The sequence below is a fragment of the Lepidochelys kempii genome, chromosome 2 (assembly GCF_965140265.1).
Source record: "Lepidochelys kempii isolate rLepKem1 chromosome 2, rLepKem1.hap2, whole genome shotgun sequence".
NCBI lineage: Eukaryota > Metazoa > Chordata > Testudines > Cheloniidae > Lepidochelys > Lepidochelys kempii.
The window spans coordinates 153,044,105-153,060,481 of NC_133257.1; the positions used below are offsets into that span (position 1 = coordinate 153,044,105).

The 16,377-nt window shown below is 41.0% G+C and overlaps 1 protein-coding gene across 1 annotated transcript in view; it reads left to right on the forward strand.

Moving 5' to 3' along the window:
- GALNT12 (polypeptide N-acetylgalactosaminyltransferase 12) overlaps positions 1–16,377 on the forward strand; it is an 87,156-nt gene that overhangs the window by 68,024 nt on the left and 2,755 nt on the right. Inside the window, exons 8-9 of the mRNA XM_073332463.1 lie at positions 4,427–4,540; positions 10,662–10,817. Coding sequence (XP_073188564.1) covers positions 4,427–4,540; positions 10,662–10,817 — 270 coding nt within the window. The remainder of the gene's footprint in view (positions 1–4,426; positions 4,541–10,661; positions 10,818–16,377) is intronic.

Genomic DNA, 16,377 nt, shown 5'->3' on the forward strand with positions numbered 1-16,377 from the left:
CTCTCCCCGCTGCAGCCCCCGGGACAGCCTGCACCCCAGCCAGAGCCCTCACACCCTCACACCCCAATCCTCTGTCCCAGCCCTGAACTCCCTCCCACACTCCGAACCCCTCGGCTCCACCCCCACCTCACATCACCTCCATATTGGTGCACATAACAAAACTCATTCTGCACATGGACATACAAAATTAAAGGGAATACTGATCTACACTTAGCCTATTTGTTAGATAGGAAAGGTAACTATTGATTTCACCACAAAATTCATTTGTTTGCAGAGCCGTCTGGTTTCACAAGAACCAGAATACAAACGTTCATTAAAACCCCCCACTCCTTAAGGGGTTTCCTCAGTGAATGGACCCAGAGTGCATTTCTCTACATTCTGTTATACTGAAACAGTCTTTTGTCTTTCTTCATAGCCAGGGTGATCTCCTGCCTGCTATAATGTCCCTTTTTGTGTCCAAATGGTTTCAGTGTTTGCTGTTGTCTTAGATGGTTTTCATTGCTTGCTCTGGGATATGGCAAGGGTAGACAACAGAACCTTGCCTTACCTCACCAGCTGACTAGGCAGGGGTGACAACTCCCTCTTGCTGGAGTGGGCCATCACTGAAACATATTGACTAATGGTGACTAATTTTTACTCTAAGTCCATAAAACATACTTTCAGTATAAATACATTATTTCTTAAATATTACCCATACACAACTCTCTCAATGATAATGAATCTTGACAAGTTACAAGCTTTCTGTAGATACTTCACATGTTGCCCTTTATGGATAAATATCCTGTAATATGTGTTTGGTGTAGTTAGTTTGTCAGATCTAAGGTGAGAGATGTTTGCAAAGAACAGGGGACCCTTTGCCCAGGGGTCTCTGTGTCACAGGTATGCCTTCAGAAAATCACTATTGTAGAGATTTGCAGAGCCGATGCGTGGTGCTCAGTCCATACCTTAGCCCAGCATTACTGTTGATCTCACCTTGAGGTCCGATGTCCAGTTCAGGAAAGCAGACTTCCAGTCATTCTTTAGGTAAGAGAGCTGCGTCTGTCCTACCTCCTTGGTGTTTATCACTTCTTTTATCACTGTGGGGATCTGTAGTGATAATATCAAAAGGCAACAAACAGGTTATAGGTTGTTAATACAGATCCAGACAAGAAACCCTGCTCTCCATCCCTACTTCTTTGAAATCTGTTAGGCTTTGTGGAAGTCGAAGGGCACAAACACAGTTAGCCTATGATTTTCGGAGGGAGATTTTCAAAAGCAATAGGTGTCAGAAGTCTAACTCCTCTCCAAGTGACAATGAGCCAATGTTGAGCACTTTTTGAAAATTCTGTCCTGTCTTCCTGTCAGAAATGGTCCCTAATATTTCAGAATATTTTAACAATTGCAGTTTATTACCTATCCCCAACCTCCAAAGGGAATGGTGACTGACTGTGGTTACAGAATACACAGCATGGAAGACAAAAAATTATGTAGGCAAAGAAAGAATCAGAAATCCTGCATGGACAGAATTATTGACAACTTTTATGAGCTGAACTAAACACTTCATAAGGAGAACAAATATTTTCTTGTTTTTATTTTCTTTAATGCAGCATTCTACTAAAATATTAAGGTAAGTCACAGACAAATTTAAAATCCCATACTAAGTTTCTGTTTATACTCTTACTTTAACTCTTCTTGCATGATTCAAGCTTGTTTGATATGTGTTGGAAAAAAATATTACGAGAGATTACATGAATGAATGGATATTATTATGGTACTATTTTTGTCAGCACAAAGCAAACTGTCTTCTTCAGTTAATGGGAGAAGATAGTGTTTTCACAAACCCTCTCTCATCTGTTCCAGCCTTGGAACAAGAGACTGGTGAATTCATGCATAAATGGTTTTTAAACCTTTATTTTTGTGTCTGCAGTTTATGGGTGCAAATATCTGCAGGTGCACCTTGCATCATTTAGGTGCTTAGCACCTGGTTGTACCCATATATCAGGTTCTTAGATCTCTAAAAGGCCTACTTTATGGCTGTAAAATGACATTAGAAAATTCCTGAGTTCACAAAATAAGAGATCCAGTTATAGTCAGGCTTAGGTACTAGCACTATATGTTAGAAGTTTGTCTGCACAACAAAAGTATGTGTGCAGGGGACACAAAGATGAGATGACACAACGATGAAGCATAAATACTACATAAAAAGTTGTTCTGAATTGAAATTTGAGATAATTAGGCATCTTTTATACAGTGTTTTTTTCTTTTGAGTTTGCAGTTTCAGAACCCTGTTTAAATTTTCCTCTCCTTTATGTCTACTTTGTCTACAGCATACAAAGAAAGAGTTGTATGTATGTGCAGTAATTTGGTTTGTAATTAACTTATGCACACAGACACAAAATAGTGTTGTGCCTAAAAGTCAATAATATTGTAGAATACACATGGCTAACTTAAATTGGGAGATAATCATTGTGATGTTTAATGGAGTATAGGCAGGAGAATATTTATGCTGGTCTGATGCAGTCTTGGTGACGTCTTTGCTTGGAGCGGTCATCTGGGGAGTGACAGCTGCGGTGAATATTTGACTCAGTTGATCTTCCCATTGGAATAAATGGCCAGTGTGGCAACACAATTAGATTTCTGAGTAGCACCTCCAACTCTGAAGTCAGTTATTGAGGGCAAGAGAAACCCATTTATTGTTTTAGTTTATGTAAGAAAATTATCATCATTTATAATTCAGCATAACTTCAATCTGATATTCCTTCATATCAGATATTATAAGTATTGGGTGCAAGTGTTGGTGGGAGGGTTGTAATTTTTATAGTTGTTTCAAGCTTTGCTCAATTTTACTTTTCTATTTTTGTATGTAGCCCTTTACTAGTGTTAAATGTAAATCAAAATTTCTCTTGGTCAAACTATAATAATTTACAAAAGAGATAGAATAGGTTCTAATGCAACTGCCTTCAAACCAAGCCACTCTACAATAAAAAGGAAGCCAGGGAGACTTCCTTTAGCTCTGGAAAGCACCACTAAACTGCAAGGTTTACAGCTGCTCATCTAGAGATCTATCATAATTCAAAATCACACTTATTGTTTAGTCGCATGTTGGTTAATGGTGTTAATGCACTCACCAGAATGGTGAGAAACATCTGGAGAAGGGTGTGCAAGGAGTGTTCTTGAGGCTAAAAGTATTACAGTGCAAATGGATACAAAAAAAGTGGAAAGAGGAAATTGGTAGTAGGTAAAAGTGGAGGAAAACAAAAGTAAAGAAAAATATTTGTGGAATACCCTTTCACTTGTTTTACTTTGATTTGTCCTAATTTATTCATGTCTATTCATTCTCTGCACCGGAAACTATGGATATAATTATCACCTAGTACTTGAGAAGAAGCAATATTACACCTTCAGTAGTCATTAGGGACACTAAACCTGCCTGTTTTATTCTTTTATATGCGACATAGTAGGATTCAGGTAAAAGGCATTTAGCTTTAATGTTTATTTACAGACGTTGTTTTGTTTCAACATTCGTTTCAGTGGGAAATATGTGACTGTGCAAAACGTATACATTTTAAAATTATTATTATGCCCTGGTTCAACTAGTTTTCAAGTAACTTGATATTTTTATTAATTGGAAGTCCTTATTGATTTGCCTGTGGAATATTTTTTAATTAAAAAAACACATAATGTAATCTTTCTGCAAGTGTCAATAGCAGTAAGAAAGGCCGGGTTCAACACGATGATTAGTCATCTCTTTAAAAATAAATAAAACATTGGTTCAAGTCGCCATTGAAATTGTATCCACATGCAGATTTTAGGAACTTAAATCCTAAATACTAGTTGTCTTCACAGGGTTTTTCTCCACTCTGTAAGCACGTGAGAGTCCTTTTTTTTTTTTTTTTTTGAAAAATGAAATAAATCTCTATTTAAAGAACCAAAAAAAAATGAAATGACCAAAAAGAGAGAAAAAAAAACTATGGAGGTATGGCAGACTTCCCGGGCTCAGTGGTTAATTGGCTAGTTTGCTGGGGGCAAAGGGGACACAGTCCCCACTTACCTAAATCTGACTCAGGAATCCAGTTAGATTATGTGGCAATCCAAGTGAGTGCCTCCCATACACTTCTGCCAGGCATGGCCCAGTCCAATCAAGTCCGCAATAGCAGGTCTGCTCCAATCCAGTCTGTCAAAGTTGCTGCCACCAGGTCTGCTGCTGCCAGGTTCTGGTTCAGCAAAGCCAGCTGCACGACGTCTACTCTGGTCCACTATTATCAGGTTCAGTTTTACCAAGTCACCTCTATCAGGTCTATTGTTGCCAGGCCCTGATTCAGTGAAACCAGCTCTACCAGGGTTCAGAGCTGCGAATGGGAAGCCTATAATACAACATGGGGTATGAAGTGACACAAATGTATCTACTTCAGGCTGATGCTTTAATATGTTCTTTTGTCTTATTTAGCTGCAAAACAGAGGAATGGCAAATTACTGCTTTGATTATAACCCTCCAAATGAACATGAAGTAACAGGGCACAGAATCATATTATATCCATGCCATGGTATGGGACAAAATCAGGTAAGATTTGTTTTTTACTTTAGTTATGACGAATGTTATGATTAACTGTCTTAGGATGTAGGATACAAAGTAAAAATGCTCCACAGTATTTCTGAGGGGACATGTGGCCACTGCAATGTGATCTTAGCCAGCACCATTCTTCTTTTTGGTTCCTCCATGAGATTCTGTTAACTTTCTTGTGTCCAACAGAAAACTGAAGTCAGGTTTTCACAGTTCTAAGTTACATTTGGAAGATAACTAGGCCATGTTGACCCATCTAAGTCTCCCCTCATCTGTCAAGCAGTTGTACCTTTTAAAATGTGTTCTCATCTGAACACTTGTCTAACTTTAATATATACATATTAATTGCCCTCCTGGGTAAAGGTGTTTCTTCTAAACTCCCTGAGAACCTGATCCTTTCTCAGCTTTGGTTTTTGCTTTCTAGGTTTGAAGCCTGTTAGCCTCACCATACATCTCATAGTTTGAAATACCAAGTACAAAAATTGCTTTAGTTTTGTGTACAGTTTTAGTCTGTCTACATACAGTCATGAGACCTTAACTTTCTGAAAGTGTTGCAGGGTTCCAGGACTGTAATAACTTAAGATATTTGAGTAAGTAGTCTTTTAATGCTGGGGTTTCGCATAGCTTAATGAGGACTGATTGGTGTCTCCACATGCCAGCACTCTTTCTGATATATTGGTGTATCAGCCATCCTGGTATGTTTTCTGGTTCCTTCCAGGACTGAGGAGGTACGGTGTGCCCATTGTGGAAGGGGTGGTAAAATATCTAGGTGTGTGATTGAAAAGTAGAGGAATGTAAATGTATGGCAGGAGGGACTAGAAAACTTGAGCAGGTGGCTGGGTTTGGGGAGGTGAACAGGGACACGTTATTCCAAGAAGGATAAATAGTTTCAGAGGAGCACCAGAGTTGAGGAAGGTCATGCAGTTTACCAGTAACCTTTGTAAACTTCTGGAAACTGTCTGACTATGAAGAAAATTAAAATATAAAGGGGTATGAGCAAACCTATTTTCAAGGGGAAACTTTCAATACAGAATTCATTTTACCTTCTTTTTTTTGGGGGGGGTGGCATCCCAAACTTCCATTGAATTTAATTGAGAACAGAGTTGTTCCTGCTATGATTTATCATGTGGCAGTAAGATTTATTACAAGTAGCTATATTATCAGTATTAGTATTTAATAGTATTGGTTGTTTAGGCTGCAGCAGAGGCCAAAATGTGTGGGTACCTTCTAAAGACAGGAAACAGTCCCTGCCCTGAATATAAAGACAGATGAAGGGTGGGGGTGTAGTCATACATCATAAAGCCAAGGGATTTGGGTGAGGTTAGGCACATCTTAGATTTTAAGCACATTGAATGTCATCCCTTTTCTTGTTCCACAACTCAATCTCCTTCTGCAACACACTGTCTCAAAAGAGTAGTTCAGTGAGATGATTAATGAAATAGATAAACAGATAATTTAGTCAGCTAGTTTCTTGTTAGGAAGAAGTGACTACTTCCATGGATTGACATCAGAGATAATCACATCCATAGGAATGCATGAACTCCAAAAGGCACTCATCCAGTAATTTTATAGTCAGGGGTTTCTGTTCCTTTTTAGTATATTTTCATATTCTAATGAAAGTTTTTCAACAAAAACATATTAATTTCAGCTTTGTTCCAATAGAAAAAAAAATGCCAGTGTAAAAGGGCAAAACCAATAGAGAGAACTATTATTTTCATGCTTTTAAAAGGCTATTGTGACAGGATGACATTTTGCAATTATTCTTTTTCTTGATTAGAAATAAAAGAAAATTAACTCTCATTCTGTTGTGAAGGTATCACAATATAATGCCCCCTGCTGGCTCCCAGTCTTCCTATGTAGTCAACTGGAACTGTAAAAGGCACATCCCCAACAGACAGGCCACCCCCTGCCAAATTTCAACTCCCTGCTCCAAAACATGGGGGCACTCACAGAAGAGGTCACCAGAATTTGTTAATGGTGCACAAGGGGGTGGGACTCCCAAGTTCAAGTCCTTGCTCCAATGACTACTTAATTATTTATAAAAATAATATGGAACAGCATTAACATAGGAGGTTAGGAGTCCTCTCCAGAATATCCCATAGACCTGTGTCTAGGACACTCTTCTGCAGCATGGGAGTTCCAAGTTCAACTCTCTTTTCCACGCAGGCAGGAGGGGAAATTGAACCCAGATCTCCCACATCCCAGGTAATTACCCTAACCACTGGGCTAAAAGTTATAAGGAAGGTGGCATCAGTCTGAGTGGGGTATAGAAGGAAGATATTTGGATTCACTGGGGAAAGGAAGTGAGGCCAGTGTTGACTGCAGTAGCTGATCCATTATTATTTGGAGTTGTAGGAGCCAAATCTGCTTGGATGCAAGTCTGAAAGCACGCTGAACACCACTTCCAGTCTGGGAAGTTTTGTCACAGTGACGGGTTGTAGCTGGCCTTTGGGTTCGAACCCTCAAGAGTCCAGTGCCTTTCTCAGTATGGTTAAGAACCAGTGGTGAGAGATAGCACTGATTAGGCTCAGCTGGACATTACTGTTTCACAACTGATCAGTTTTAGACAAATGGGGAGTGGAAGGGTGGAATGTAAAAGCCTTCTGGTTTTGTGAGCAGGTCCCTGAGAAGGGAACATAAGGCAGCTTATGTCGACCTAATTATGTCAGTGTACACACAACTGCCGTATCCCACCAATGTAAGTGCCCTACTACACTGACATCATAACTCCACCTCCACGAGAGGCATATTGCTTATGTCAGTGTAGTTGGGGTGATGCAGTGTGGGTGTAGACAGATGTGTTACTTACATCCTCTGTTGGCTGTCTTGTCAGTTTCACGGCTCCAGAAGCCATGAAATTGACAAGAAAGCCAGGTAGCTAGGGCCCGGCTCCCCACTCCCAGCTGGGCTGCTGACCAGAGGCTCCCCGCTCAGGGAGTTGAGAAGCCCGGGTGGCTGACCCCCACTCCCGACTAGGAGCCGACAGCCAAGGGGACTGCTGGGCTCCTGGCAGGGAGCTGAGAGCCGTGGCTCTCAGCTCATGGAAGTACTCCTGGTGAGGGTGCACACCACTGACAGAAGGAGGATAGTATGGACATCAGCCACCCCAGTAGTTCCACACTGATAGGGAGTGTTTGCTGAATGTTTCAATAATGGAGGAGTGGAGGCTGGAAGTCTATGAGAAAGAAGTAGGGAAAGATATAAGTTAGGGACCAGCAGTCCACATCTCACACACACACACATCATCCCCAACTTTATTATCTAACCAAGCTAATGAGCCCTGCCACATCCTAGAGAAAGCCTTTCCTTCTTTGCCCCCATCACCCAAACTAAAATACCTCATGTATTTCCCTTGCCTAATCTCCTAACTTGCACAACCCTCCTTCATTCCTGTAACATGCTGTTGGGGGCACCCAGAGCTGTGAGCCACTGTGTTACCTCTGCCTCAGCAAGAGTGAACTTTGCTGGAGATTAGATTGTGTGTCAGCTCCTTTCCCCGCTGGTCTGTCTTCTTCACCAGCAAACTCCTCAAGGCTCTGCCAGCCCAAACTGTGCCTGAACAATCAGTGAACTCCAGCCCCTGAGCTCCTCAGAGACGTCTCTCTGCAATGCACAGCCCCTACCACTGTGCATTCATGGAAGATATTAAGTTAATTTCTCTTTTAAAGAGTCAGTGCATTACAGTTTATCAGCTTAACTGGGGTAAACACACCCCTCCCTTGAAACATAGCACTGTGTTGGTTTACAGTAAAAAATAAAACAAGTTTCTTAACAGAAGGACATAGGGTAGGTGGTACCAAGTAGAAGGAATAAAGGATGAAATGGTTACAAACAAACAAAAGTAAAAATACGCTTTCTAATGGCCAAGACCTAACTTAAGCTACAGTCTTTGTTCTAGATAGTTTCCTCACCACTCTTCCTTTCCCAGCAATAGCTGATTAAGGCTTTGTCTACACTGGCACTTTTGTCACTAAAACGTCTGTCACTCAGGGTGTGAAAAAACACCTCCCTGAATGACAAAAGTTTCAGGGACAGAAAGCACCAGTGTGGACAGTGCTTTGTCAGTGGGAGCCATATGCTCTTGGTGACAAACCTACCACCCCTCGTTGTGTGTGATTAGAGGCCACACAGCATACCTTAAAACCCAAAGTCTTTCTGGGTACTCTTATAGCTCAAAATCTGCCTTTGTTTCCAGGTTCAAATTGATCTCCTGGGGTTCAGTGTCCTCAACATGAGGGAATAAAAAATAAAATCAAGAAATATAACTTGACTCTGCTGCATGGGCATGTGTGGTGTGCTAATCATGACTATTGATATTTCCATTATTCATATATTTGAGATGATTGGTACCTTCTTTAAAAAGTGGTGTAAACCATGTTGCAAGTAGAGCTGGCTGAAAATTTTTCAGTGGAACAGTTTAGCATCAGAAAATGCAGTTTTATAAAAATGCAGACATTTAGTTGGAAAACATGTCAATTTCAACAAAATGTTATGGGAGGGTGAGTCAAAATGTAGTTTCTACTTTCTCATTTCAATAATGTCAAAATGTTTTGTTTCAATATTATTGTTTCAGTTCATCTTGTTTACATTAATTTTAAAATTATATATTTAATATTTTATATTATAATGTTTCAGCATTATCAAAATGAAATGTTTCTATTATTTCAAATAAAAAGTTTTCATTCCATAAGAAAATTCGACATTTCGTTCCAATTCTTTTTTTTTTTAGTCAGCATTTCCCAGAGAACAGAAATTTCATTTTCCGGCAAGTTCTAGTTGTCAGTTACAAAGTGTTAGGCTCTTGCAATGTGGCTTCTGGAAGTTTATGTGATTGATAAAATGTGGTCCTCCAGCAGTTCTCTTCTGTGACTTTTTAAAAGTATTTTTAAATTACTTTCCCTGATCTTTCTACACTAGAATATTTTATACATATTAACACTGGGTGCTGTTTTCAATTGTTTCGGGTATGTTTGCTTCCATAAAGCCTCAGTCATACTTCCTAAAACTGTTTTGTAAATGGTTTTCTCTTCTGTGCTGTCAGTTAAACTGTTTTTAACACTGGGGCAGCTGCACTGATAACAATGTGTATGATATTTTCTGGGGTGGATAAGTCTCTTATCTTACCATAGTAAGTATAACTTAGTCCCCCTAAAACAATTTAAACATCCCTCATATCCATGCACAATAGTGCTCAAGATGATTTACAAGCATGCTAAATACAAATAATTATTTAAACTTCCCCAGTCCCCTTTGATGAAGTCCACATTTTGGCAAAAATCCATGATAAACATCACTGTAGCTCCAGGAAAAGCAGGAAAAAAGTTTGTTTTTTTTTTAGAATTCCTAGCAAATTTCTATTACCCCAATTATTACCATTACAGTGTTTTCAGCCTTATTGGCACAAGAAGTGAGTTTCTCAGGAATGCAATCAAAACTGGATTGTAGAATATCACACAATAACCAATGCCACACAACTTCCTTAAAATCCTATTTATGTTTAAAAGAAACTGTACCTAATTTTGCTTAGAATATCATCCTGAAAATTGACGTAGTGAAATGTACTTCATCTTGCATACTGTAAACAGTAATTGGAAACAAGTTTTTGATCAAACTGAACATTTTAATGTTTCAATGAGCAACCAACTCTTTAATTAAAAATGGCATTATTTGTGACACTAAAATTATGGAGGCCTAATCTCAACCTATAAACTAGTCTCCATCCCACTGTAGTGATGATATGGGTTAAAAACTATTGCATTACAATCAAACTTTTAAATCAACCTGTAAGATTTGTAACTTTTTCAGTGTAGGGAACTCTGCTTTCCTTCATGTTTGTACAGCATTTAGCACATTGTGGGTGCAACCAGAAACAATATGTGGTGATAATACTGCTGCAGGATTGATTTCCCATAGAAAGTAAAGTAAGTACTAGTAGTAAAGACTCCTGGAATGAAAACTCTCAACAGAATTTCTCTCCAACTCTAAATGAACAGACAATTCTAAGTGACCTTTTTAGCACATTGATAGATGGAAATTGTTACCTTTACTGCATCCTTTTTTCTAATAAAATGCTTTTTGTTTGCACATGTAAAATCCTTTGTTTCCTCTCTGGGGTTGGCAGTTTTTCGAATATACATCTCATAATGAAATACGTTACAACACCCGGCAGCCTGAAGCCTGTGCAGCAGTTGATTCCGAGACTGACTATTTGACAATGTACTTGTGTCAAGACAGTGTTCAAAATATTCCTGAAAATCAGAAATTTGTTTTCAGAGAGGTAAGCGTGTCAGTTTTTTAACTTTGTTGTTTCTGGTCATCATGCAAGCAGCACAAACCCAGTATATGGATTGGGGTATTACATCCAGAGCTCTTAGATAGAAACCATTCTGATGAATTTTCTATCAATCCAAAATTATGTTATTAATTGTTTGTAAAAGTAGCCTACCTCTTATGTGGTGCTAGCATCTGGAAGCGAGTCCATTTTCAAATCACAAAAATTCATAATTTTCTTACTATCTGAATACAAAACAAGTGAGACTCAGAAAAAAATTCTTAAATGGCCCATTTTTGGCTGAAGAGTCTTGGTGTGGCCATGGGGGAGGGAGCAGGGTGAGTGATGATATGTGTGGGGGAAAGAGTCTTGGGAAAACGGGCTGTGGGATGAGCCCAGTCCCTCTGTGCTGATGGTGCCTGATTGCAGGGTCACTCGGCACCTCTGGCACTCCTGTCTTAGTACCTCCAACTGTGTTATGTTGGCATTGTGACGCACCAGTTCTGGGAGAGTATTTCAGGTGCTTGTTCCACCTGACCCTCACTCATCTATCCCCCACATAGTCTCTTTGCTCCTATTCCCCCCCACACACAGCAGCTTGTCTCCACACACCCCTTGTCTCCCTGTCTTCCTTTCACCATACCACTGTCTCCCAACCCCATCGCCCACCACAGAAATGCCTCTGCCTCCACCCACACCGCTGCCTGTTGCTGTTCCTGCCGTTCTGTCCCTATCTTTCTGTGTCCCAAGACTTCCTTGCCAATTTCCTGCTGCCTCCATAGACCTTATGCCTCACTCATTGAAGTCCCCACTATCCCTGCCCACTCACTTGCCCACCATTCTTCTCTGCCCTCCCCTGTCCAAAATCCCCTTCCCCTTACATTCAAATACATACATCCCCCTATACAACACTTGTATTACCCTCTCTTTGCCCATATCGACAGCATCTCCTGCTGCCATACCTACTTCCTCCAACTTCTGGGTATCCCAAGGCTGCCCTGCCACCCCATGGTCCCTGTTAACCCCACAATCCTTTTATCCACCAATATATACCTCCCACATCCTGCTGTCCAGGAAGCATACCTGCTACCCCAGCCGTCACACATACCCCATAGCTCACCCTTGATTATCCTGCTCCCCCACCCCCAGATCTACAATGCCCCAGAACCTCCTTCTTCACCCAAGCCCTCAGCACCCTCCCCATACAGTCCCTGCTGCCTTCCCCATCACATCACATCAAAATGTGCCCTGCATCAAAATGTGCCTGTTCACCATCTTCACCTCTGGCAGTGTAATGTATGGAGTTTTTGACAAGTATTGGGAGTCCATCAAAATGGTGCCACCACCCCACTTTTCACTTTCAGCCCAGAGGAGGGCACATTTTGATGTGCTGCTATCCCCACTGCCAGAGCCTTTCCGTGCAGCGGGAAAAGACTCCCACCGGGACACTACATTGCTAAAAATCGTAATGTAGATGGGGAAGGGACTGCTTGGCCATATAGAGAGCTGTGTTGGGTACATACCCACAGGGTTCAGGTGTTTTTACTTATCTAAGCAATGCCTTAATGTCTACACTGCTATTTATACCCATGCTAGAGGTTTGTCTAGTGTATGTACTCTATGTGCTGCCATAAGGAGTGTGCAGTGTAGACCTATCCTAAGATAACACATATTTAATGGGTCCCAGACACTTCAGAAAAAGCAAGATTTGAAAAAAATGTGATTTGAAATACTTCCAAGTTCAGTGCATTCAGAAGCATTTATTTTTAAAACTAATGTATTGATTTTGAGCCAATAAAATCCTCTCCCATGGCTGTTGACTTCATCACATCATTCCCTTTGAATCCCTACCCTAGCTTCCCATCTTCTGTTGCATTACATTTAAGCTACCAGTCACCACCTTCAAGGCTTTCTTTGAATCTGTCCCTTCCTACCCAGGGGTGAAAGTAGGTCGAGTGACTTACCGGCATGCTGGGGCCAGTTCTGGCCCCTGGAAGGGGCGATGCCTAGGGTGGAAGGGGCGGGGCTGAGGGGGTCAGAGCCAGCCCCAGCCCACCCTGTAAGATAAGTGCCCCCCCTCCTTCCCCCACCAGGGTAGCAGCAGCAGCCCAAGGCTCTGCTACTGCCCCCATCCTTTAATTAGCTGCCAGAGCCCTGGGGAAGCGGCAGGGCTCCAGCGGCTATTTAAAGGACTGGGGCGGCAGAGGCAGCTGGAGCCCTGGCCCTTTAAATAGCCCCCGGAGCCCTCGCTACCCCAGGGCTCTGGAGGCTATTTAAAGGGCCTGCAGCTCCCCTGCTTCTACTGCCCCGGTCCTTTAAATAGCCCCCGGAGCCCTGGAGTAGCGACACCAGGGCTCTGGCAGCTATTTAAAGGGCCAGGGCGGTAGAAGCAGGGGAGCCCTGGGCCCTTTAAATAGCCATCGGAGCCCCGCAGCCACTACCCCAGGGCTCCAGCAGCGGGGCTCTGGAGGAAATTTAAAGGGACTGGGGCTCCAACCGCTGCTGGGAGCCCCAGGCCCTTTAAATTGCCACCTGGGGAAGCCGGGCTGACCCAGTACGGTGCACCGGCTCTTGCCAGTACGCCATACCGGGGCGTACCGGCTTACTTTCACCTCTGTTCCTACCTAACTTCCCTTTTTGAGCTTCAGGTGACCTCCTACCGCAAATACTGATAATAATACATTTGTACTGGGAATTGTTACTGAAAAAATTACTCAACTGAATAATGTAGTGTGACAGGGCAGCAATGATGCTATAATTAAGGTTGGGTTCTTTTTTGCATTTAAAATAGGAGCTCAGACTCTTTTGTGGGGTCTGCAGTCAGCTGATGGAAAATGTGGTTTACATTGTTTCTTCCATTCTCCAGTGCAGCATGCACAAGCCTTTTTGAGCAGGTTAGGAGAGGAATTAGAACACTGCCATTTGTCATATGCCCCCATGTGATGTTTTGTGCATCCAAAACTGAGAATCTCCAGCTGTAGAATGGAAAGTTCTTACACTCTTTTAGGGGAAAAGGTAGGACAGAGGTAAAATTGGAGGATAGAATTGATATGAAACTGTAAAATTGCACTAATTTATCAGAGATTGATAACAGAGGTCATAGCCTGTCATTAAAATGCATTTAGGAAAAGCTTATATAAAGGGGGGGGGAATGCATTTTGCCATGTAGAGGCATAATTATGGGAATCCTTAATGATGTGAATCAGAGTTTGAAGAATCATTCTCTAGAAAAATGAAAGGAACAGAATGAAGAAGAGATGAGGCTGCAGTCACTACAGGAGCAGAATTGGTTGTTTGTTGCATTTTTGTTTATGATGTTTGTTACATATGTTGGCTAAACATGATGCATTTCATAAGCAGCTGTGAAGTAGCTGTATTGTTTTTCAACAGAACTTAAATGTTGTTTCCCTAGATATTTATGTTTGTGATGTTGGTTGTTCATCGTGAGAAACTTTAGCCATTAGACAACATAATGGTTTTGTGTGTGGATGTTATTAGGTTCAGTATTATGTTCTGACATGTATACTCTAGATGTTGGTAATAATGTATAATAATACCGTTAATATTGTGACACGTATTGAAACCGATGGTAATTGCCTGATTTAAAGACATGAGGCCTGATCCAAAACTCATTGAAGTCAGTGGGAAGTTTTCAATGGACGCTGCTGGATTTTAAATCAGGTCCTAAGTAAATAATGAATAAAAACTAAAAAAGGACCTGTGATTTGGCCCACAAATTTTATGCTGTCAATGATAATTACATTTTTCTTGTGCTAAAATTTATACAAGATGGCAATGTTTTACCAGAATTATTTCCAAATCAGAAAATTTTTGCATTTTGCAATAGACAACTGTTAATAGTTCATCCCTGGGCTTGCCTACATGGTGGGGTAACACACATTTACATGACAGTGATTTCTAAAGCGCACTAGCATGTTGTTCATTAAGTGCTCTGTGTAGATGCAGTTGGTGCCTGCCAAGGTAATTTACTGCCGTTGAAACGGTCCTACATTAAAGTGCAGTAGGGAACCTTTAATGCCCACCAGCAGGGTCTATACAGAGCAAATCAGTGTTCAGCATGTTTGTGTGCATTACCCCACTGTGTAGACAAGCCCTCTGTGAGACCTTGTTCATTATATGTATGAAAAATTCCACCAAGAACCCAATCTGCTTGCAGAAACTCTTACTGAAGTCAGTGGGAGCGCCAAACACAGGCTTGCAGGATCAGGCTGTTTGTAAGAGGAAACTAGGTAGTAATGGGAACAATTATATAGATTTTTTTTCTTTAATTCCCTTTCTAAAGATATCTGTTTAAGGGGCATGTATTTTAAGTTGTATAATATATACTGTAATGATATCTGATAAGTGTGCACTATAAATTTGCTTTTTTATTTTCAAAATAGTGTGATCTGTAATATAGGAAACAAAAGAGGCATCTTTCGACCGATTATTAGGAGAACTCCAATTTTATAGGCAGTAAATATTCTCACTTTCAAATCTCCCTGTTTTAGTTAGGTCATAGCTAATGAAGAAAGTTTGCCCAGATTCCAGCATATCCAAACAAGTGGATGTCTAACAACTGAAAACAGGCCCAATTTCACTAACTCAGTGGTGTAATGTCCCAACGTGTTTATCTGTAGGATTTGGTTGTATATATCTTGGCCAACTTTCAAGACACCTATGGGGAATGGTGAACATTTTAATGTGTTCTTTGGGGTACATGGAGTTGTGTCTAGGGGTCAGTAATCTCTTTGGGCTCTTTTACCATGCTCATCTAAACCTAAATTCACAGCTTTTGAAATAAGTTTCTTTAAGACAAACTCGGCCTTCAAATTACACATAACTACCATGGAAATCCATGGTAGTTGTGCATGTGATCATAGTGCAGGATTTGGTCCATTCTTTTAATTGAACTAGCATACCTTAGAAAGGGGGAATTTACCAGTAATTATGGTTCTTTGAGGAATGCCTCTGCATGTTCACACTCATGAGATTGAAGGTGCCTGCTCTGCAGTCTTCCATGTACAAGCATCGCTTCAAGGCATCAGATGTTTGGGGACTTAAAGCTAGATAAGGGAAGTAAGTGTAAGTCTCAGTTCTTTTCTTCTGAACCCCAGAATCCAGAGATGTGTAAGAATTCTGAGGGAGGGGGGAGATAGAGAGTATGAATATGCAGAAGCACCCCTTAAAGATACACAGTAACTCGTAAGTAACTTCTCTTTCTTCATATGCTCATGAGAGACTAGCAAGCAGTGCAACCCAGACAGAAGATGGGCAGAAGAGTGGCATAAGTACTGTAAATCCTGTCTGCTCAAGCTAACATCATAGAGGAACTCTGACACCACCTTTGGGAGGAACTTAGGATAATCTTTTAGTACTGCTTTGTTTTTGTAAAACAGTAAGTGGTGGGTCAAGCCATCAAAGCATGCAATTCACTCACTTTGTGTTCTGAAATAATGGCCACTAGAAAGGCCATTATAGATAAGTGGCACAGTGAACACTCATACAAAAGTTCAAATGGCCTTCCCAGCAGCCTGATCCGAATGAAGTTTAAGTCCTGTGTTGG